Source organism: Syngnathus floridae, chromosome 4 (assembly GCF_059516105.1).
Source record: "Syngnathus floridae isolate MCC-2025c chromosome 4, RoL_Sflo_1.0, whole genome shotgun sequence".
Taxonomy (NCBI): Eukaryota; Metazoa; Chordata; class Actinopteri; order Syngnathiformes; family Syngnathidae; genus Syngnathus; species Syngnathus floridae.
Genome location: NC_142416.1, coordinates 3766663 through 3790011, shown reverse-complemented (window position 1 = coordinate 3790011; position 23349 = coordinate 3766663). Strand labels below are relative to the sequence as shown.

At 44.2% G+C, this 23349-nt stretch overlaps 1 protein-coding gene and 1 pseudogene across 3 annotated transcripts in view; one reads left to right on the top strand and one right to left on the bottom strand.

Moving 5' to 3' along the window:
- Positions 1-12139: 12139 nt before the first annotated feature.
- The window catches only part of galnt7 (UDP-N-acetyl-alpha-D-galactosamine: polypeptide N-acetylgalactosaminyltransferase 7), a 288442-nt gene continuing 277232 nt past the window's right edge, over positions 12140-23349 (bottom strand). For all 3 annotated transcript variants that reach the window (XM_088372323.1, XM_088372321.1, XM_088372322.1), the window contains one exon: positions 12140-12842. In XM_088372323.1, the coding sequence (XP_088228449.1) occupies positions 12831-12842 (12 nt within the window). In that variant the 3' untranslated portion in view covers positions 12140-12830. The remainder of the gene's footprint in view (positions 12843-23349) is intronic.
- Positions 14635-15816, top strand: LOC148398595 (uncharacterized; annotated as a pseudogene).

Sequence of the window (23349 nt, the reverse complement as noted above, 5' to 3'; positions counted from 1 at the left end):
GCACGGCCTCCCGGATGTGCCGGGCGGGTGCGCGAGCTCGCCGGCCGCTGAAAGTCGAATGAGGCGCCGCGACCACCTCCGCGGTGCTTATAAACAGCCGATCCGCTCGGCGGGGGCTATTTTCGGCCACTTGGCTCGTGCGCACGGCCTCCCGGATGTGCCGGGCGGGTGCGCGAGCTCGCCGGCCGCTGGAAGTCGAATGAGGCGCCGCGACCACCTCCGCGGTGCTTATAAACAGCCGATCCGCTCGGCGGGGGCTATTTTCGGCCACTTGGCTCGTGCGCACGGCCTCCCGGATGTGCCGGGCGGGTGCGCGAGCTCGCCGGCCGCTGGAAGTCGAATGAGGCGCCGCGACCACCTCCGCGGTGCTTATAAACAGCCGATCCGCTCGGCGGGGGCTATTTTCGGCCACTTGGCTCGTGCGCACGGCCTCCCGGATGTGCCGGGCGGGTGCGCGAGCTCGCCGGCCGCTGGAAGTCGAATGAGGCGCCGCGACCACCTCCGCGGTGCTTATAAACAGCCGATCCGCTCGGCGGGGGCTATTTTCGGCCACTTGGCTCGTGCGCACGACCTCCCGGATGTGCCGGGCGGGTGCGCGAGCTCGCCGGCCGCTGGAAGTCGAATGAGGCGCCGCGACCACCTCCGCGGTGCTTATAAAGTGCCGATCCGCTCGGCTTGGAGCTATTTCCGGCCTCCCGTTGGTGCCGGGCGGCGTGCGCGAGCTCGCCGGCCGCGATCTCCTCCGCGGTGCTTATAAACAGCCGCATGCGCACGGCCTCCCGGAATTTGAACACATTTCGTCAATAAATTTCGCATATTGAATTTTGAAGTTTAATATAATGCAACAATTGAGCTCGACTTATACAAAGGATATATCATAAAATCGTAAATTTCCATCGAATTTTAGGGGGTCGACTTATACACCGAGTCGACCCGTACACCGGCAAATACGGTACCTCTTTTGATTCATTTTGACTTCCTCTTTTGCCTGGGCAAAATCAATGCCAAGGAAATGTCTTAGTTTGCCAAGATCTTTAATTTTGAATTTGTACAGTAACATTTCCTTCACTTCACTGAGCATTTCAACATTACTCGCTGCAAGAAGAAGATCGTCAATCCAAATAATTAGTAGGATTCTGTCATTTCCAACATTTTTACAGTAAACACAATAGTCAGCAATATTTTGAACAAAACCATTTTCAATAAGGAAATCGTGTAACATCCTATTCCAGTTTCGTCCTGACTGTTTCAAATCATACAGTGACTTATTGATCTTACACACTAGTTTCTCTCCTGTTTTAGATTTAACCTCAAACCCTTCAGGCTGCTCCATGTAAATCACACAGTCTATAGGAACATGGAGATATGCTGTTTTAACATCCATCTGATGTAGGACTAAATTGTACTGTACTGCGAGCGGCATCAAAATACGAACAGAAGTCATATCAGCAGTTGGTGAGAAGGTTTCATTATAGTCTAATCCTGCCACTTGACTATAACCTTTTGCTACATATCTGGAAAAGTCGTCAAAGGAAAACTATTGTTCTCTATTAAAGAGTCCATTTCCTCTTTCATAGCTTTGGCCCACTGCTTATAGTCTAATCCTGGCACTTGCCTATAACCTGCTCGTCAAAGTAAAAGAATCGTTATCTATTAGAGAGTCCATTTCCTCTTTCATAGTTTTGGCTCACTGCTCTGACTTAGAAGAGCTCAAAGCTTCTTTTGGGGTCTGTGGGACATCACAAGTCACACGATAACAATAATCAATACTTGTGAATGCCTCATCACATTTTACCTCATAATCACAATCTGTATAATATTGAGGTGCTCTCCTCTCTCGCTTTTGATAACGACCACTCTGGCTGCTCTCACCATCAAATTTTAAGTTTGAATCACAAACCTCTGTTTTTACATCAGGTGGGGTTGGTTGTGTCTCATCCAGTTTTGGTTGTGGGTGTCCACCCTCTTTCTGGTCTCAAAATGTTCAAACAGGTCACCTGTCTGAGTGTCACATTCAATAGAACTTTTTGTAACAAGCTTCACCAGTCTATTTTTTGTTAATTTCTCTGTCTCTGGATAGAGAATAAGATATGCTGGACTGTTTTTGTCACAGCCAACAAATATGCCTTTTTCACAGCGTGTGTCCAACTTTTTCTCATCATATTTATATGCATAACACTCTGACCCAAACACTCTCATTTTGGACAAGTCCAGCTTCTTCCCAGTTAACGCAAAATATGGGGTTTGTCCAAGTCGTCTATTATAGCATCTATTTCTGATTATGCCAGCTGTTTGTACTGCAAAAGTCCACATGTACTTTGGTAAGTTACTCTCAATTAACATCCACGAAGCCATTTCAAATAGAGTCCTCCAGGCCCTTTCAGCGGTCCCATTCTGATGGGGTGAATACGGAGCTGAGGTTTCATGTCTAATAGCATTTTTACATAGCAAAGACTGAAACACATTAGAGGTAAACTCAGTTCCATTATCTGACCTTATACGTTTAATCTTGCCATAAGGGGCTACTTCGGAAATGAACCTCTCAGTAGCTACAACAGTGTCACTCTTAGTTTTAAGAAAATAAGTGAACACAGCTCCAGAATAATCATCAGTGAAAGCTACAGCAAATTTGAAACCATCTTTTCCAGCAGGTTCTATAGGTCCAGCCAGGTCTGTGTGGACAAGCGCTAAAATGTCCTTTGCTTTTTCATATGCATCTCTGTTTCTGTTCTGAGCAAATTAACCTTTAATACACACTTCACATGTGATATTGGGCTTTTTAGTTTTAAATTTCATTCCTTCGGTCACGTTTACCAGCTTTAACACGTCATCATAAATACAGTGTCCCAAAATGTCATGCCATGTTTGACTGTCATAACACAGATCACATTTATCAGTCTCATTTTCAACAGCACTCAAATAAAAGAGTCTATCATTCATGTGAATATCAAAACTCATACCTGTTAGGGTTTTCCAGGTTATCTTTATCATGGGATTATGTTGGAATGCAACAGGTAATAAATACCTTACCTTGTCCTCCTTATCACAAGGTCGTAAAACATCCCCTGAGATGTTTAGACCAGAGGACAGGGGCTTTCTATTCAGCCCACTCATACCCCCACTCTGTTTCTCTTAATAAATATCCTCTTGCAGGAAGGAGGGTTCAGAGCTCTTTTCGAACATCGCTGTACGCACAGCGACGAATGGACTCTCCACCTGCAGGTGTCCAAAAGGACTTACTTGTCTCCCGTGTGGTTCTTGCAAAATAAGTTGGAGTGAGCAAATCTCTAACAATACCATTTTTATGGATGAGCCGATTCTGTTCCTCCTTGAAGATGACTTTCGCTCCCTGCGCTATGGCCGCTTTAACAAAAAAGATCCATCCATCCATCCATCTTCTTACGCTTATCTGGGGTCGGGTCGCGGGGGCAGCAGCTTTAGGAGGGACTCCCAGACTTCCCTCTCCCCAGCCACTTCATCCAGCTCATCCCGGGGGATCCCAAGGCGTTCCCAGGCCAGCTGAGAGACATCGTCTCTCCAGCGCGTCCTGGGTCGTCCCCGGGGTCTCCTACCGGTGGGACATGCCCGGAACACCTCCCCAGGAGGCATCCTGATAAGATGCCCGAGCCATCTCATCTGGCTCCTCTCTACGTGGAGGAGTAGCGACTCTACTCCGAGTCTCTCCCGGATGACCGAGCTTCTCAACCTATCTCTAAGGGAGAGCCCGTACATCCTGCGGAGAAAACTCCTTCCGGCCGCTTGTATCCGGGACCTCGTTCTTTCAGTCATGACCCATAGCTTGTGACCATAGGTGAGGGTAGGAGCGTAAATCGACCGGTAAATTGAGAGCTTTGCCTTTTAGCTCAGCTCTCTCTTCACCACAACGGACCGGTACAGGGTCCGCATTACTGCCGACGCTGCACCGATCCGCCTGTCGATCTAACGCTCCATCCTCCCCTCACTCGTGAAAAAGACTCCAAGATACTTGAACTCCTCCACTTGGGGCAGGATCTCATCCCCGATCCTGAGCGGGCATTCCACCCTTTTCCGATCAAGGACCATGGACTCGGATTTGGAGTTGCTGACCCTCATCCCGACCGCTTCACACTCGGCTGCGAACTGTTCACTGATCACGGCATGAAGAAGCCAACAGCACCACATCATCTGCAAAAAGCAAAGACGCGATGCTGAGGTCCCCAAACCGGACCCCCTCAACGCCTCGGCTGCGCCTAGAAATTCTGTCCATAAAAATAATGAACAGAGTCGGTGACAAAGGACAGCCTTGGCGGAGTCCAACCCTCACTGGGAACGAATCTGACTTACTGCCGGAAATGCGGACCAGACTCTGGCATCGGTGATACAGGGACCGAACCGCCATTATCAGTTGGCTCGGCACCCCGTACTCCCGAAGCACCCTCCACAGAACTTCCCGAGGGACACGGTCGAACGCCTTCTCCAAGTTCACAAAACACATGTGGACTGGTTGGGCAAACTCCCATGCACCCTCGAGGATCCTGCCGAGGGTGTAGAGCTCGTCCACTGTTCCATGGCTAGGACGAAAGCCACACTGCTCCTCCTGAATCCGAGGTTCGACCTCCCGACGGACCCTCCTCTCCAGCACCCCTGAATAGACCTTACCGGGGAGGCTGAGGAGTGTGATTTCCCTGTAATTGTAACACACCCTCCGGTCCCCCTTCTTAAAGAGGGGAACCACCACCCCAGTCTGCCAATCCAGAGGCACTGTCCCCGATGTCCACGCAATGTTGTAGAGGTGTGTCAGCCATGACAGCCACACAACATCCAGAGCCTTTAAGAACTTCGGGCGGATCTCATCCACCCCCGGGGCCTTGCCACCGAGGAGTATTTTAACTACCTCAGTGACTTTGACCCCAAAGATTGGAGAGTCCGCCTCAGAGTCTCCAGGCCCTGCTTCCACAATGGAAGGCGTGTAGGTGGAATTGAGGAGGTCTTCGAAGTATTCTCCCCACCGACTCACAACGTCCCGAGTCAAGGTCAGCAGCACGCCATCCTCACTGTAAACTGTGTTGACGGTGCACTGCTTCCCCCTCCTGAGACGCCGGACGGTGGACCAGAATTCCCTCGAAGCCGTCCGGAAGTCATTCTGCATGGCCTCACCAAACTCCTCCCACGCCCGGGTTTTTGCCTCAGCAACCGCCGAACCCGCGTTCCGCTTGGCCATCCGGTACCTGTCAGCTGCCTCCGGAGTCCCGCAGGCCAAAACGGCCCGATAGGACTCCTTCTTCAGCTTGACGGCATCCCTTACCGCCGGTGTCCACCAGCGGGTTCGGGGATTGCCGCCACGACAGGCACCAACGACCTTATGGCCACAGCCTCGGTCGGCCACCTCAACAATGGAGGCGCGGAACATGGTCCACTGGGACTCAATGTCCCCCATCTCCCCCGGGACGTGGGAAAAGCTCTGCCGGAGGTGGGGGTTGAAGCTCTTCCTGACAGGAGATTCTGCCAGACGTTCCCAGCAGACCCTCACAGAGTGTATGGGTCTGCCAGGTCGGACCGGTATGTCCCCCACCATCGGAGCCAACCCACCACCAGGTGGTGATCAGTTGACAGCTCCGCCCCTCTCTTCACCCGAGTGTCCAAAACATGCGGCCGCATATCCGATGACACGACTACAAAGTCGATCATCGAACTGCGGCCTAGGGTGTCCTGGTGCCAAGTTCACACATGGACACCCTTGTGTTTGAACATGGTGTTCATTATTGAAAATCCTTGTCAAGCACAGAAGTGCTTAACACTTAAGTAATTGAACACCGCTCGGGTTCATATCGGATGGGAGCGTTCCTCCCAATCACGCCCTTCCAGGTCTCACTGTCATTGCCCACGTGAGCATTGAAGTCACCCAGTAGAACGATGGAGTCCCCAGAAGGAGCGCTCTCCAGCACTTCCTCCAGGGACCCCAAGAAGGGTGGGTATTCTGAGCTGCCGTTTGGTGCATAGACATAAACAACAGTCACGACCCGTCCCCCCACCCGAAGGCGGAGGGAGGCTACCCTCTCGTTCACCGGGGTTAACCCCAATGTCCAGGCGCCCAGCCGGGGGGCAATAAGTATACCCACACCTGCTCGACGCCTCTCACCGTGGGCAACTCCAGAGTGGAAGAGAGTCCAGCCCCTCTCGAGAGGGCTTGTACCGGAACCCAAACTGTGCGTGGAGGCTAATCCGAATATATCTAGTCGGAATTTTTCTGCCTCGCACACCCGCTCGGGCTCCTTTCCAGCCAGAGAGGTGACATTCCATGTCCCAAGAGCCAGCTTCTGCAGCCGGGGATCAGACCGCCAAGGTCCCTGCCTTTGCCCGCCGCTCAGCTCACACTGCACCCGACCCCTTTAGCCCCTCCCACAGGTGGTGAGCCCATGGGAAGGGGGACCCACGTTTCCTTTTCGAGCTGTGCCCGGCCGGGCCCCATTGGCGAAGGCCCGGCCACCAGACGCTCGCCTTCGAGCCCCGCCTCCAGGCCTGGCTCCAGAGGGGGGCCCCGGTGACCCGCGTCCGGGCGAGGGAAAACGAAGTCCATTTATTTTTCTCATCATAAGGGGCTTCTGTGAGCCGTGCTTTGTCTGGCCCCTCACCTAGGACCCTTTTGCCATGGGTGACCCTACCAGGGGCATGAAGGCATTAAGGCATGAAGCCCCCGACAACATGGCTCCTAGGATCATAGGGGCACGCAAACCCCTCCACCACGATAAGGTGACGACTCACGGAGGGGAACAAAAACAAAAAAGATGTCCTGGGAAAATGATGGCACATAGAGCGCCTCCATCAGGAACATATCCACAATGCGGCCTTTACCGTCTCTCAAGCGCAACTTGGCAGTGCTTTTCCTCTGCGCAATCCCGGTGGCACGGTCTCCATCAGCCAACTCCAGAATATGGCTTGGATCCTTGAAAGTTGGGGCAAACTGTACAAATCTCCCGATGTCAGTGATGATGTGCTTTGGCGTCCTCCAGTTGGACCTTAAATGCAAACGTATGGTCCTCCTCATCCACTGCTTGCTTCACCTTGTCCCGCTTTCTGCGCCGACAGTGCGCGTCTTTGTGCGTGGCACTTTTGCAGAAGCTGCACCACTGCTTTGGCTCTCTGCGCTCTCCAGCAGCTGACACACAGTCCGCGGCTTTGTGGCCCTTCTGACCCCAGGTGGAACAGGTAAGCTTTACGCTCCAATTGTCGCTTCCTCTGACTTTCATCACACTGTCCTCTCCAGAGTCAGAAGCACCAAACTTCTCTGTGCTCTCATAGCTCCTCAGTTTGGTCTTAAACTCAGCAAATGTCATCTTCTCATCACTCTGCGTAACGTGTACAGAGAATGATTCCTAAGTATCAGGCAGGCCTTTTCAGATCATTGTCGTTAACAAGCCGTCACTTCAAGTCTCTCCTGCATTATGCAGTGCTGTAATAGCAGTCTCTGCACGGATCATGTAGTCCGTGACACTTTCATTCACACTTTTTTGGAGAGTTGTGAGCTCCGTGTACAAATCTATTACGCGCGGCTTTCCTTTCCCTGCGTAATGGTCACGGAGGATCTGCAGCACCTTCCTGCCGTCATCGGCAGCGTCTCTCATTACAAGGGACAAACTTTTATCATCCAACACCTGAATCAGAGCTGCGTACGCCTCTTCATTCTTAACGGCGTCTTCCTCTGCACCTTCATCATCCGCATCGGGGGTTCACTCAGTATGGTGCTTTTGAGGTCAAGCAGACGCAAGCGTGCAAAAAACTTGGTTTCACACAGCTCATAATTCTTTTCATCTCTGTCAAAACAAACGGTTCCATCGGCTTCGAAACTTTGTACTGGGCCTATAACCTGTTGGCGCAGTCATCGCGGTAAGAGCTGGTGCAGCCGGATAAAGACAGAGGACAAATATAATGCAGAGACATGAATTTGGTTTGGCCTGCATGTGATCACCTTTGTGAATGAGCTGCTGCCATTTATTGATTGCACACAGGTGTGTAGCCACATCCACACTCACTTGGTCACAGGGTCAATTAGGGACATGACATATGTATGTCAGAACAGCTATATGCCTATTATTAAAATAATTAAGTAGGCTACAAATACAAAGCAACAAAGCGACACAAAACGTTGCCCCTGGATAACATTGTCACAATTGTCTTTATTTTTAAAATGACAAAATAACCAAATATGAGCCACTCAGACAGATGTGAACAACTCTAAAAACACAAATTCAAACCTTTCATTCATATCTGAAGATTCAGATAACATTGAACAAACTGTATGAAATACCTTAAATTTACATGAGTTTAAAATTATTTTTGCCTCAGGAATATTTTAAACAGGAGTAATAAGTAATGCAAAGTTGTCTGTTATTATTAAAACTTAACACAGGTGAATTTTGCTCTTGTCATTTACAATATCTTTCAGAATATAATAATTTGTGTCACGTCTACAGGTTCACAAAATCAACAGTATTAACATGGCCACTTCGTAGCTTGCGATGGTAATATTTACTTTTGACTCACAGCCCCGCGTGAAGAATAGCTGCACGGATGCAGACTGACAATATCAAAGTGGTGCTGCCACCTTTTGGTAAAAAGAAAAATTATAGTTTCAAGTTGTATGTTTTTTTTAATTCAATTTAACAGCGCAGGCGGGCCATAAATAATACATTATAGTACTGAAGCTGCGGGCCGTATGAAATTTGACCGGGGGGGGCGGATTTGGCCCATGGGCCGGACTTTGGACATACCTGGTTTAGGTGTTATACCATCTTTCACTTTTATTGCTCCAATCACATTTTCACGCTGCGCTGAGCACGTTTTCTGATTTGTCCACCTCCATTCACTGCGGTTAGGTTGGCAAAGTAAAAAATGCTCTTGTGCACTCTAGAGTGTCGAGTTCACTCAGGCGCATGAAGAAATGACCACCTGCAACTTTTGGTTTAGGTGTTACACTCACTTTTAAAGTACCCCCATCGTCACACACACATCTGGGTGTGGTGAAATTTGTCCTCTGCATTTAACCCATCCCCATGTGATTTTGATCCATCCCCTGGGGGAGAGAGAAGCAGTGAGCAGCAGCGGTGCCGCGCTCGGGAATCATTTTGTGATCTAACCCCCCAATTCCAACCCTTAATGCTGAGTGCCAAGCAGGGAGGCAATGGCTCCCATTTTTATAGTCTTTGGTATGACCCAGTCGGGGTTTGAACCCACAACCTTCCAGTCTCAGGGCAGACACTCTACTCACTGCAGTTAGGTTGACATAGTAAAAACTGCTCTTGGGGACTTCAGAGTGTCGAGTTGACCAAGGCACATGAAGAAATGACCACCAGCCATGCCCGAGCGCACCGCCACGCATTCGGCTTGACTTTCTTCGATCTGACTTCGTGCATTTTCAATGAGGAGGTAAAGGAAGGTTTTCAACGGCTGCAGCGGGGGGGCCTGTGCACAGACGAGTTCCACGCACAGACAGTCATGTTCCTGGGCTATGTGGTGCGCCAGGGCTCCCTGGAAATGGACCCGGACAAGGTGAAGGCGGTAGCAACTTGGCCGATCCCCGAAACACGGAAAAGGCTTCAGCAGTTCCTGGGATTTACCAACTTTTATTGGCGCCAATTCCGTTCATCGTTTGAACCGACCACCAGAATCTTGAGTATCTCAAGGCAACCAAGTGCCTCAATGCCCGCCAGGCCCGATGGTCACTGTTATTCAGCCGATTTAATTTTACTGTCTTATCGCCCAGGTTCTCGTAACGTCATGGCCGATGCGCTGTCTCGCGCGTTCCCTGGGGAGGAGGAGGAGAGGGATATGGCCCCCACTATCCTGCCCAAGTCAGTGATGGTCGCTGCTGTCACCTGGGACATTGAGCATCGTGTGAAGGCAGCAACCCGTGATCAGCCTGGTCCTAGCTCATTCCCGGACGGGTGACTATTCGGGTACTCCACACCAGGTCACATCATCTCCAAAACAACCATCACTTTCTCTGGTCAGGACATTCCGCTGTCATTCGTCGTCACCCACCTTAGCGTGTGAATGGACCCCCACCTCAATTACAAGGCCCACATCAAACACATCTGTAAAACATAATTCTTCCACCTCAGAAACATAGCCAAACTCGGCCCCACCCTATCACTGCAAGATACGGAAAAATTCGTCCACGCCTTTGTCTCCTCCAGGCTCGACTACAGCAATGCACTTCTCATCGGGATCCCTGGCAAAAGCCTTCAAAAGCTCCAATACATCCAACACAGCGCCGTCAGGACTCTGATGAGAGTGCACAAATACGACCATATCACACCTATCCTCCAATCACGACACTGGCTTCCCATTTCCTTTCGGACTGAATATAAAATCTCCCTGCTAACCCATCAATGCATCCATGGCAACGCACCCCCTTACCTTAAGGAACTAGTTACTCTCCAGTCTTCCACACGGAGTCTCCGCTCATCAAACACCTACCTCCTCAAAACCTCCACAACTAACCTCCGTTCCATGGAAGACCGGGCTTTCTGCTCTGTCTCACCCACATTGTGACTGCCCTACCAGTCCACCTGAGAGCACCGCAGTCATTTGACACTTTTAAAAACGGTCTTAAGACATTTCTTTTTAAAAAAGCGTTTCTGTAGCATTTTGAGATTTTCTTAAAATGTAAAGTGCAATATAAATACAATTTATTATTATTAATATTATTACTATTCGTGCTTGACCACCTCCGAACAGAAGTTCTGCAGTGGGAGCACGGCTCCCGCTTCGCCTGCGTATGAATAGTGATTAACAATAATGTGAGTATAGTAGAGTACATGGTTAAATCGTAGAATGAACTACTCATTGTCTTACTCCCATGACATTTTTCGCTTACCTTACCATGCATGACTTAAATACAGAATAGCCCCCGCAATTGAGTCTGCTCCTTTTTACCCAAAGCGCCTAATGGTGTGGAAAATACGGTAGTTACAGTGTACCAAACGTTAAATGCAAAATGAGAACCATTTAGGGCAGCTTCAATCTTATAATGCATTATTTATGGCCCGCCTGCGCTGTTAAACTGAATAAAAAAAAACATGAAACTTGAAACCATAATTCCTCTTTTACCAAAAGGTGGCAGCACCACTTTGATAATGTCAGTCTGCATCCGTGCCGCGCACCCCTATCCGCTCATTTCTGCCATGCGGACTGCAAAGAAAACGACGAAAGTTGACATTGAGGGCCGTCGTTTTCAGAGAGATGGGAATTACAATACTTCTTCACTGAAAATCAAGGCAATTGTGTTTGTGGAATTTGTAACTAGAAGGTTGCCTTGTTTAAGGATTTCAACCTAAAGAGACACTACCAGACTAAACATGCTGACACATATGACAAGCTAACAGGGAGTGACCGTGCTGATAAAGTTAAGCAGCTCCAAGCTGAACTGGCATCACGACAGCGATTCTTCACACGGGGCTGTGAATCAAAAGTAAGTATTACTAAAGCAAGCTACGAAGTGGCCTTGTTAATACTGTTGATGTTATGAACCTGTAGACGTGACACAAACTATTACTTTCTGAATGATATTGTAAATGACAAGAGCAAAATTCAGTTGTGTTAAGTTTTAATAATAACAGACAACTTTGCATTGCTTATAACTCCTGTTTAAAATGTTTATGAGGCAAAAATAATTTTAAACTCATGTAAATTTAAGGTATTTCATACAGTTTGTTCAATGTTATCTAACTCTTCAGATATGAATGTAAGGCAGAATTTGTGTTTTTAGAGTTGTTCACATCTGCCTGAGTAGCTTACATTTGGTTATTTTGTCATTTGAAAAATAAAGACAATTGTGACAATGAAAATTGTTTTATAACAGTGTGTATTTGCATGACATTTTTGTAGTTAAAAAATGTCCGAAAATACCACTGGCCCCCGAGCCCCTTCACTTTATCAAATGTGGCCCACCTTGCAAAAAGTTTGGACACCCCTAAATTAGGGGCACTCTCGAGCCCTGTGAGATCACCAACACAGGACATGACACAAACAGTCACAACTCCCGTGACAATGGAAACTCCTACAAACCAAATGTTCAGTGAGAGGCAGAATGAGCATACAGACTGGCAGAAAATACAAATAATAAAGTAAAGGACAAAAAATAAGACACCAGAGCCAGGTATTAGATTATTGAAACCTTTAAATATTTATGACTGGTCACCACAAGCAATTTTTCAAGCAGATCATGGACGGAAAAAAAAGTTACTTTCAACATAAAAACACCATCTTAAAATAATTGCTTAAATGTTATCAGAGGCGTTACAAATTCAGGCTTTTGCTAAATTTGATCTCATATCCCATTAAAGTGATAATTATGCAATTTTGAGGAGTAAAAGGTTGTCCATCCATCTTCTTCCATTTAAGAGTCAAGTTATGGACCAAAAATAAGATAACAAATGCAATTGTTCTATTATTAAAAAAAAAACAAAAAAACCTAATCATTTTATGCGAGACCCAATGCCACACAGTAGCATAAAATAGAGCCACAGGAAAGGCATTTCAAGCACATAACAGGCTGGTAAATATTCTTAACCCGTAACTTTTATCAATCACCCAGAATTACTTTTTTCTAATGGTAGTGAGAGGGAGATGCCATATTTTTTGACACACGAAAGGCTCAGATCTAAACGACCACATCCCAGTCAAAGCATGCATGAATGCATTCTATAATTGGTGCTTATCTATGTCCTTCAGTGTAGTCCATGAGTTGAGCAGTCTTTATACAGCCAAGATGTTGTTTATTTCCCACCTTTGAGTCGTTTTACTGGTGTCACAGTTTGATATGAACACTTTGTGGAGCAAGTCTGAGCGATCTAAACATTTGCCTGTAAAAAAATAACATTTACATATTAAAATCAGCAGCAAAAACAATCACTGGTTAAATCATAGGAAAATAAAAGAATCACAATGTTTTTATGGTAAATGGACTGCACTGTGCTTTCTCAACACCCTATGATGCTCTGAGCACTTTACAATGCCACACATTCAACCATTCACGCACACAATCACACACCAATGGGCGGTTGTTGCCATATAAGGCGCTGCAAGGCCACTTTTAAAGGACACATAGCATGTAAAATCTGCTTTTTTGCATTTAAAATCATTTTGTAGTGTATCTGGAGTATCCAGGAGTGTGGAAAAGTGTAATATAGCCCTCCAGTTGCTGCAGAGATACTGTTATGATCGTTTTGGGAGGGTATTTTTTACTCTGTTCAGATTTCTCCGTTTTCTATGATGTTTTTTTAATCTATTACATCACATTAGTTGGGCCAGGACAAACCAAACAAGGTAATGGGTGTTGCCATACGAAAATCCGAGTAATAAACATGGTGGATTTGCAAATCCGCCATATTTAAAACGAATCCACCTTGTTTATTATTTCGTGAGACTTTTGTAGTCCAAACAACTCAAGGATGTCGAAGTGGAGAGATCAAAATGTTCCGTTGTTGGATGCATCAATCCACACAAATCATTCCACAACATTAGAACCTCTATCGAGAAGGATTTGCCGAAAGACTTTATTTCGTTGATGGTTCACTTCTTTCAATCTATGGAAACGACGGGCACAATAAAGCAGTACGTTTGAGATGACACAGAAAAAAAACCTGTATTTCACTTTAATAATATTGTGTCTATGCACTCGCCTGCACTGGCCCCACACCATGATGGAACCACCACCAACTTTTACTGGGTAGCAACTGTTTGTCCAGGAATGCTGTGTTCTTCTTCCGCCATACATACCGCCCCTTGTTATGTCCAAATATCTCAATTTTAGTTTCATTCGCCCACAACACCTTATTCCAAAATGAAACTGGCTTGTCCAAATATGCTTCAGCATACTTCAAGCGACTCTGTTTGTGGCATGTGCGCAAAAAAGGCTTCTACCGCATTACTCTCCAATATAGCATCTCCTTGTGCAGTGCACTAAATAGTTGAACGATGCACAGTGTCATCATATGCAGCAAGATCATGTTGTAAAGTCTTTAGAGCTGCTCTGTGGGTTGACTTTGACTGTTCTCACCATCCTTTGGAGTCTAGCAGACTGCTAACAGCTGATTTACCGGGAAACAGCTGATTGAGCTGTCAAAGAGATAGCTGCGCCCAACGTGAGCAATATGGGGCCGAAAAAAAAAACCTAACCATGTCCACGGAGGAGGTCGAGGACATAAAAAGGTCACTTGACTTCCTTTCGGAAGAAGTTTCTGCTGTAAGGATGCAGCAGAAAAACATCTTGGCACTGGTGGAAAAGGTAAAGACTTATGCTCAATGGTGAGAAGGAAAAGCGGCTTGCCTACCTTGAAAGTTGGGTAGCGGACATTCAGCAATATACAAGAATAAATGACATTGTCATCACGGGAATAGCAATTAAACCTATATCTTATGCAAGGGCAGTGACGGCAGGTAACGATGGCTGTGAGCAACATGCAACCTCAGCCGAGCAACAGGGAGCTGAGTTTCTGCAAACTAAGAGAATAACTATGGACTCCAACCAGGTTGAAGCATGTCATCCACTGCCCAGAAGAAACAGTAATGACAAGCCAGCAGTCATTCTGAAATTTGTCAACAGGAAGCACAAAGTTGCACTTCTAAAGCAGGGTAAGTTGAAACACAAACATAATGCTCAGGGACACTACTCAACCTACATCAAGCAACAATGTAACACAGTGGATACAAGAACATGAACAACTCCAACTAACGTTTGATTACAGTGAAAGCAGCACTCTGGACATAGATCAGGACATTGACCCAGACAATAATTTCTTCTCCACCACAAACAACACATGTTATTATTACAGCAATGATCAGTACAATATGGTCATATTAACAAAAGATAAGCTATCTATTATCCATTTCAATAGCTGGAGTCTATATAAAAATTTTAGTGGCATTCAGGATTACTTAAACACATTCAAACAACCATTTAATATAATAACTATTTCTGAGACCTGGATCACGACTGAGAAGGGAATGCACTTTGAGATGGAAGGCTATGAATTCATACATAATAACAGACAGAGTAAAGGGGGTGGTGTTGCAATCTATGTTGATTAGAATATGAAATTCAAGATTGTAGAGGCTATGAAACAGGTGGTGGAGAATCTTCTTGAATGTCTCACGATACAGATTTGTGTTGAAAAAAAAATACATTATTATAAGCTGTGTCTATAGAGCTCCTGGTTCTAGAATTGAGACATTCACAGAATGGTTAGAAAGTGTGATTATACAAAAAGGCAACAAAAATATTTTTATTTGCGGCGATTATAACATTGATCTATTAAATCCAAATAAGCAACAAAATATTGATGATTTTTTTAAATTTGAGTCTGAGTCTCTTTCCTACAATCACTAGACCCACGAGAGTAACATCACAGAGTGCTACTCTGATAGATAACATATTCACCAATATAATAGAAAACAGGACAACAAGCGGGTTATTAATTACTGATATTACTGACCACCTTCCAGTGTTCACAGTATATGACAATAATTTCAAATCTGAAATTGGGGTGTATAAACAACAAAGAAGAATTAGGACAGATGAGACAATTGCTACTCTAAAACATGAATTAATGGAACAGAACTGGGATGCAATATATAAAGAAAAGGATGTAAATAATGCATACCATAAATTGATGACTATATTCACTTCGTTATATAATAAGCATTGTCCAATCAAGGAATATAATAAAAAAAACTAAATATAACAGTCCATGGTTGACGAAAGGCTTAAGAAATTAAAAAGAAAAAAATACTCACTTCACTGGTTTCTTTTATATCAAACAAATTGTTTTAGGTTGATTACCTGACATGTTTTGGCGGTTTCTTCCGCCTTCATCAGAGTGTCACCGATGTGATAGTGACGCGTCTTTATCAGCTGATGGATGAAGGTGTGGCTCACCTGTCAGATTTGACAGGTGAGTCACGCCCTCTGCTGTCCATTAACCTCTCCAGAATGAAGATGGGTAATCACTGCTCTGGATATTTGGACAGCTTGTTGTGTTCCACAAGGGTCAGTTTTAGGCCCTAAATTATTTATTTTGTATATAAATGACATGTGCAAAGTCTCTAAAGAACTAAAACTCATAAATTTTGCAGATGACACAAATATCTTTTGTTCAGGTGATAACATCCAACAAGTGGAATCAGTGTTGAATGAGGAAATGAAAAATATAAAAATGTGGTTCGACTGGAACAAATTATCATTACCGTAATTTCCGGACTATAAGTCGCGGTTTTTTTTTCATAGTTTGGGTGGGGGGGCGACTTATACTCAGGAGCGACTTATATATATGTTTTTTTTTTTCACAAATTTTTACTTGATCATTAAGACATCACTTAAAAGTATAGTTGACCACTTCCCATGTTATTTTTAGTATAGTTGATCACTTAACATGCTTTTATATCTTTATCTTGAACATATTCAAAACATAAAAAATAGAGAAAACATCAAATAAAGCAATTAACACTTTAAAGCACCATATCCAAGTCCAGTGTCTGTTTGCTCCTCTTATATTTATCATTATTTATTATTATTTGTTTATTTATCATTTATTCAACACTCTTATTTATTCATTGTTTATGCCTTCTTGTTTTTTTTTGTGTTGCTTGTGTGCATATGTGTACTATCTCACCGAGGGATAGTGGGAACGTAATTTCTCTTTGTGCGTCTTGGTATATGAAAAAAAAAATCGACAATGAAGCAGACTTTGTCTTTGATAAAACTACCAAATAAACAAAAGAAAAAACTACATCTGAAAAAAATTATATTTTCAGACAAAACTGGATGAGGACGCTTTAAATTTCACCGTTGGCCGTGACTCATCAACTGGGTGGGCTTAAGAAGAATCTCACCAAAAGGAAAGTCATATTTTGCAAGTTACAAACTTCAAGTTGTAAAATATGCAGCTGAGAACAGTAATCGAGCAGCAGAAAGAAAGTTTGGAGAACCGTGATGTACCAATGGATTCCTATTTCAAGTGACGTCAGTGGCACCGCGCGGCGCGACCCACGTAAGGGCTACCGGCATCATTAGCGGTGATCATTTCTAAGTGACACGGAGGACAAAGAGTTTAAAGGAATTAAGGATTTGGAGTGACATAGAAGGTTTGAAAAACTATTATGGCTTTAACGCACGCCCGGTCCTACTCTACTGAGTCGGGGGCCGGCGCTCGGCCGAGTGGCTGTCCGCGAACGGTGCATGGGGCTCGGACATGGCCATTACGCACGCCCGGTCCTCTGCCATGGAGCTCTCGTGTCTGGAAGTCCACGCCGGCACATGCTTGGAAGTTTGTTTTGTGGAATAAAGAGCCGTTTACCAAACCCACGTCTATCCTTGTACTTTGTTAACGCTACAATATAGTTATATACTAGATCTGTGGAATAAAGACGTGGCTGACATCAGGGCGCACGCGCGGCGATGTTGACAAAGGACGAGGAATTTGATCGATGGATTTAATGGATTTAAAGTGCACGGATGGTTTGATAATATTATTGCTTATATAGTTATTTGAAATATAGTTATATGAGCCTGTGGAATATTTTGAAGTGCAAGCGCCCTCAGCCGCGCGCAGCCATTGTTGACAAAGAACGATCGATGGATTTAATGAATTGGAGTGACACCGATGGTTTTATAAACATGTTATTTATGTAATAGTTGTCCTTAATCACTCTATATGTTACATCAGGCCTGTTCTCAGCTCTTTGTTTGTGTTTGTCACGTTAGCATACCTATCGTTTAGCCTGTTGTTGCTATCGTTTAGCCTGTTGTTGCTCGTTCATGACTGTTTTTGGTGTGGGATTTTGTCGAATAAATTGCCCCCCAAAATGCGACTTTAACTCCGGAGCGACTTATATATGTTTTTTTTTTTTTCACTTTTTGGGGCATTTTATGGCTGGTGCGACTTATACTCCGGAGCGACTTATAGTCCGGAAAATACGGTAAATGTAAGTAAGACCAAGTTTATGGTATTTGGCAAAGTGAACATAAAGATATGAATAGAAATAGATGGGACTGAAATTGAAAGAGTGCTGGAAAACAAATTTCTTGGGGTTATAATAGACGACAGGCTGAGTTGGAAGCCACACATCAAAAACGTAAAGTCTAAAATGTCAAGAAGCATGGCAGTCATATACAAAGCAAAAGAATTACTGGATTATCATTCTTCGTACACTTTATTGTTCTCTTGTCTTGCCCTATTTGCATTACTGTGCTGAGGTTTGGGGGAATACTTATAAAACTTCACTACAGCCACTTATCATTCTGCAGAAAAGAGCAATAAGTACTATTCATAAAGTCAACTACTTGGCACACACAAATCCACTTTTCATACAATCCAAACTATTTAAATTCACTGACATAGTATCTTATCAAACAGCAATCATCATGTATAGGGCAAAAGCAAAACAACTACCAGAAAATATCCAAAACTTATTTGGGAATCGGGAGGGAGGTTATAAGTTAAGGGGTAATCACAACTTCAAAATCTTAAACATAAGAACAACCTTAAAAAGTTTCTGTATCACTATAACCGGGTTCAAACTATGGAACAATCTAAGTGAGGACCTCAAGCAAAGTCCAAATATCAACCAGTTTAAAAGAATGTACAAAAATATGTTGTTTAGCGGGTACAAAGGCTAAAAGTCCCAGAGGGCTACAAACAAGTAAAAATGAAGCAGAAAAATAAGTGTGAAACTGTGTCTACCTGTGTTCTGTTGTAGAATTACAGCATATGTTGAATCATTGGTTTAATGGATAAAGTGAGAAAGGGGTAGGAATCTAAAAAGCTATGCTTCCTCCTACTCCTTTTCGAGCATTCTTTATTGATTTATTTACTTATGTATTATTATTATTATTTATTTATTTGTTTATTTTTTCTGTTTGTTGGTTTATTTTTTGTTTGTTTGTTGTATGGCTTATATGCGGCACTTTAGGGTGTTATTTGTTTTGTTTTTTCTTTTTTGTTTTGGATGTTCGAAATAAAGATATCAATCAATCAATCAATCAATCAATCCTTTGCCTCTGCTTATCTGAGATTTTTCTTGGCCTGCCACTCCAGGCCTTAACTCAAACTGTGCCTGTGGTCTTCCATTTCCTCACTATGTTCCTCAGTGCAAACTGACAGCTGAAATCTCTGAGCTAGCTTTTTATATCCTTCCACTAAACCAGGGGTCGGGAACCTATGGCTCGCGAGCCAGATATGGCTCTTTTGGCGACGTTAAAAACGTTATTAAAAAGAATACATTAGTACACTCTAAAAATTGTTGGTCTTAATTAAAATACATGCATTTAATTTTATTTAACCTATCGGTTTTTTAAATGGTATGGCTCTCACGGGCAAAATATTTTTATTAAATGGGCATTTATGGCTCTTTCCGCCAAAAAGGTTCCCGACCCTTGCCCTAAACCATGACGTTGAAGAATCTTTGTTTTCAGGTCATTTGTTTTGAGGCTCCCATGTTACCACTCTTCAAAAATGGCGTAAGTAGTCAGAAGAGGGTGTAGCAAACTAAGAAATTAAGCAAACTCTATCAACCGATTGGACTCAAACTCAGTTTTATGTATATTAGATCACTCCACATGAAAGCGCTACTCATTAATGACCTCATTACAGACCATAATCTTAACATTTTTGGTCTTTGCGAGACCTGGTTAAAACCTAATGAATTGTTGCCGCTTAATGAGGCCTCACCTACAGATTTTGTAAGCTCGCATGTTGCGCGTCCTGGTAAGAAGGATGGCGGTGTAGCCCTTATCTCCAATTCCGATCTTAGACCCAGCCCTCGTTTGATTAACGCATTTAAACTTTTAAAGTTCTAGTTGTCCGATCCACAACTTTGCTGTCGTTTTATCTCGCTGTTATCTACCGTCGTCCACCTTAATCTGGTTTCCTGGAAGAATTTTCAGACTTTGTCTGACCTGGTGACAAATGCAGATAACATAATAATTATGGCGGATTTTAATAGCCATATAAATTAAGTTTCAGACAATAATTGATAGGTTCGGTTTTACGCAGGCAATACAGGCAGCAACACATAAAAATGGAAATACTTCAGATCTGGTAATATCCCGAGGATTGGCAACATCAAATATAACGGTGCTGCCATACACTACTGTTATGTCCGACCACTACCTGATAAAATTTTAAATTTTAGCCCTCTGTCAACGACAGGAGCATAATCAAAGTATCACAGTCGTAATATTACTCCATAACTGTGACTGCGCTCTCTGAGTTACTGCTACTGGCCACATTTCCCACTTAATTGATGATCTCACAATGCGGCTAAATTAAACCCCATCGACTCTGTAGCGCCTCTATGTCTTAAAACTTCATCAGGCATGGTGTGACAGCCTCCTGAAATACAAAAAAGCACTCGTTTTAGTAAAATCAAAGTATTTCTCTCGAATTATTGGTCTCAATAAAAACAATACTAAATACTTATTCGATACGGTGGTAAAGCTATCGCTACGGCAGCCAACCTCCAGTAGCTCCTCCCACTCAGCTGACGAGTTCATGAAAATTTGCACTCGAAAGATTCAATCCATTAAGAACGAGATCACGATCACCATTCCTCACTCAGTCAAGATCGCCGATTACAGAAGCTGAGAATCATGTGATATCCCACTCAAATTTTGAAAACGTGTCCTTTGAAAGCCTTACACAACTGATTAGCGCGGCTAAACAAAAAAAGTGCTTACTCTAACCGCTTCCAGCCAAACTCGTTAAAGAATAATTTCAGATTTTAGGACCGTCCGTCTTAAAAATAATTACTCTGTCTGTCTACTCTGGTAGTGTGCTAACAGCCTTTACAACCGTCAGTAATTATAGGCCGGTTTCAATTCTCCTGTTCATAGCAAAAATTCTTGAAAAAGTAGTAGCGCAGCAGCTTAATGGTCACTAACAATTGATTTGAACTGTTTCAGTCTGGTTTTAAAGCTAACCATTCCACAGAGACAGCACTTGCTAAAGTGACCAATGATCTCCTCTTAGCTATGGATTCAAACATCCCATCAGTACTATTATTTGATTACAATATTTTCTTAGATCATGGTTAAGCGAACACCCATGCACCCTCGAGGATCCTGCCAACATATCTGGCCCCCGGGCCTTGACTTTGACACCTAGGCTCTAGACCAGTGGTTCGTAACCTTGGTGGGGGTACCGAACCCCACCAGTTTCATATGCGCATTCACTGAACCCTTCTTTAGTGAAACATTTAAAAAAATATGTTTTTACTGGTGCACAAAATAAGCCATGCATGATCATCAACTTGTTCAAAGAACAAAACCAACACAATGCATGTGCTCAACAAACTACATACCTGCCAATCAGTGTGCCTTTGCGAGACTAGTTCAGATATGCGTTATCATGAATCTACACGATAAATCAGGTGTGTTCGGACCTCCGCAGTGGAGGCTCTACCGAACTCCTGAGACCGACTCACCGAACCCCTAGGGTTTGATCGAATCCAGGTTAAGAACCACTGCTTTAGACCCTACAGATGTCTTTTTGGCCCTCGGGGGTCACTAAAAGTCTAGCGTTTTGCGAATGAAGATTTCGGGCCGGAACGTAAGGTACAACTAGGTTGACGAGATACGAAGGCACTAAGCTATTCAGTATTTTGTAGGTTAATATAAAAACCTTGAAGTTGCATCTGAAATAGACCGGAAGCCAATGTAAATTGGCTAATGGGGTAATGCGATAAAGTTTTCTCATCTGTGTGAACAGTCTCGCTGCAGCATTTTGTATCAACTGTAGACTTTTAATACTGGACTTGGGAACCCCAGAGAACAATATGTTCCAGTAATCAAGGCACAACTTAATAAACGCATGTGTAATAATTTCTGCATCACGAGTTGAAAGAGTCTGATGAATCTTAGCAATATTACGGAGGTGAAAAAACACAGTTCTAGTTCTGTTCTTAATGTGTTATAGAAATGAGAGAGTTTGGTCAAATATAGCACAGAGATTGGTTCCAGTATCTCTTTGGGTGACCAATTATCAACATCTCGGTTTTATCTGGGTTAAGACATAGGAAATTGAGAGACATCCTTTTTGTTAATCTCAACAAGGCATGCCTCAACATTACAACAATCCCGCGGATTTGTCATCAATAACAGCATATAATGTATAATTGGGTGTCATCCACATAACATTGAAAACTAATTTTATCTTTACATGTAACGTCCCCCAAGTGGAATCATGTCTGCCGGACACCACACGTAACATTAGTGAGCTCAGAGGTTGTGTTGCCATGGACCACGCAGTGGGTCCTGCAAGATAGATAAGAATTACACCAACAAAGGGCTGACCCTGAAATACCAATGCACGGGATTGATCAGGTCAGGTCCCGTGAGCAACATATCATTTAATGAGACTCCACGAAACTTTGCTGAAAGGTCGAAGATGACCCTTCGCTTCTCAGGCTTCTTGGGGTGGAACACACCATGGTGTGCTATGTACCATTCGGTCTGCTCTTCTCCCGTTGTAGGGGCTGGCTCTGCATCACCTTTCTTGATCATTTCCTCCATGAAGGACTTGTACTGAACATAATATTGCTTTTTATTCTTTAGCTTTTTCTTCAGGTACTGCAGTCGGATTTCTGCCAACTTCTTATTGTTTGGCAGAGGAGGAGGATCTGTGCTCTTGAAGGGGAGGGGCATTTCGTAGTGTCCATCTTCCCTTTGAATAATGTTGTCACTCAGCAGCTGGATAAAGTGAACATCATCTTGTGACACATACTTGTCTTTGTCTGCATACTTCCTCTCGTTAAAGTCGGACTCCAACACCTTCAGCACGTCATTGGCTGACGGTGCTGGCATCTCTTTTACTGCAACTCGATGGACGAAACTCTGGTTTCCCTGGCGATCCAGGTGTGGGTTGGATGATCCGACAATTTTCCATCCGAGTTCAGTTCTCTGAACGAATGGATCGTTTTCACCCCTGTGACAACCTCTAGGGGTGCTAATGCCAACGGGCAGTTGCTTGCAATCAACAGTCCCACTTCGCAGTCTTTCAGTGGTGGAGGTCTCTTTGCGAGGTGCTTGAGATGAGGCCACTGCAAAGCTGTCTTCCAAGTCGGAATGTAGGCTCTGTCGACCGGGATGAAGTCACGGGTGTACGCTTGACGCTGGATTCACTTCTCAGAGAGACGTTCATCCTCGGGACTATGTCTGGGGTGGCGAGATGATTACGCTGAATGTGCTCGTAGCAGTCACTAACTACATTGTAATTAGTTTGGATTTCTTCTTTGTAATTTTCTAGTTCTTCTTGAGAACAGAATGATTTTAGAACTGTTCTGACCCGCCTTGCAGTCTCTCTCCAGGAGTCATAA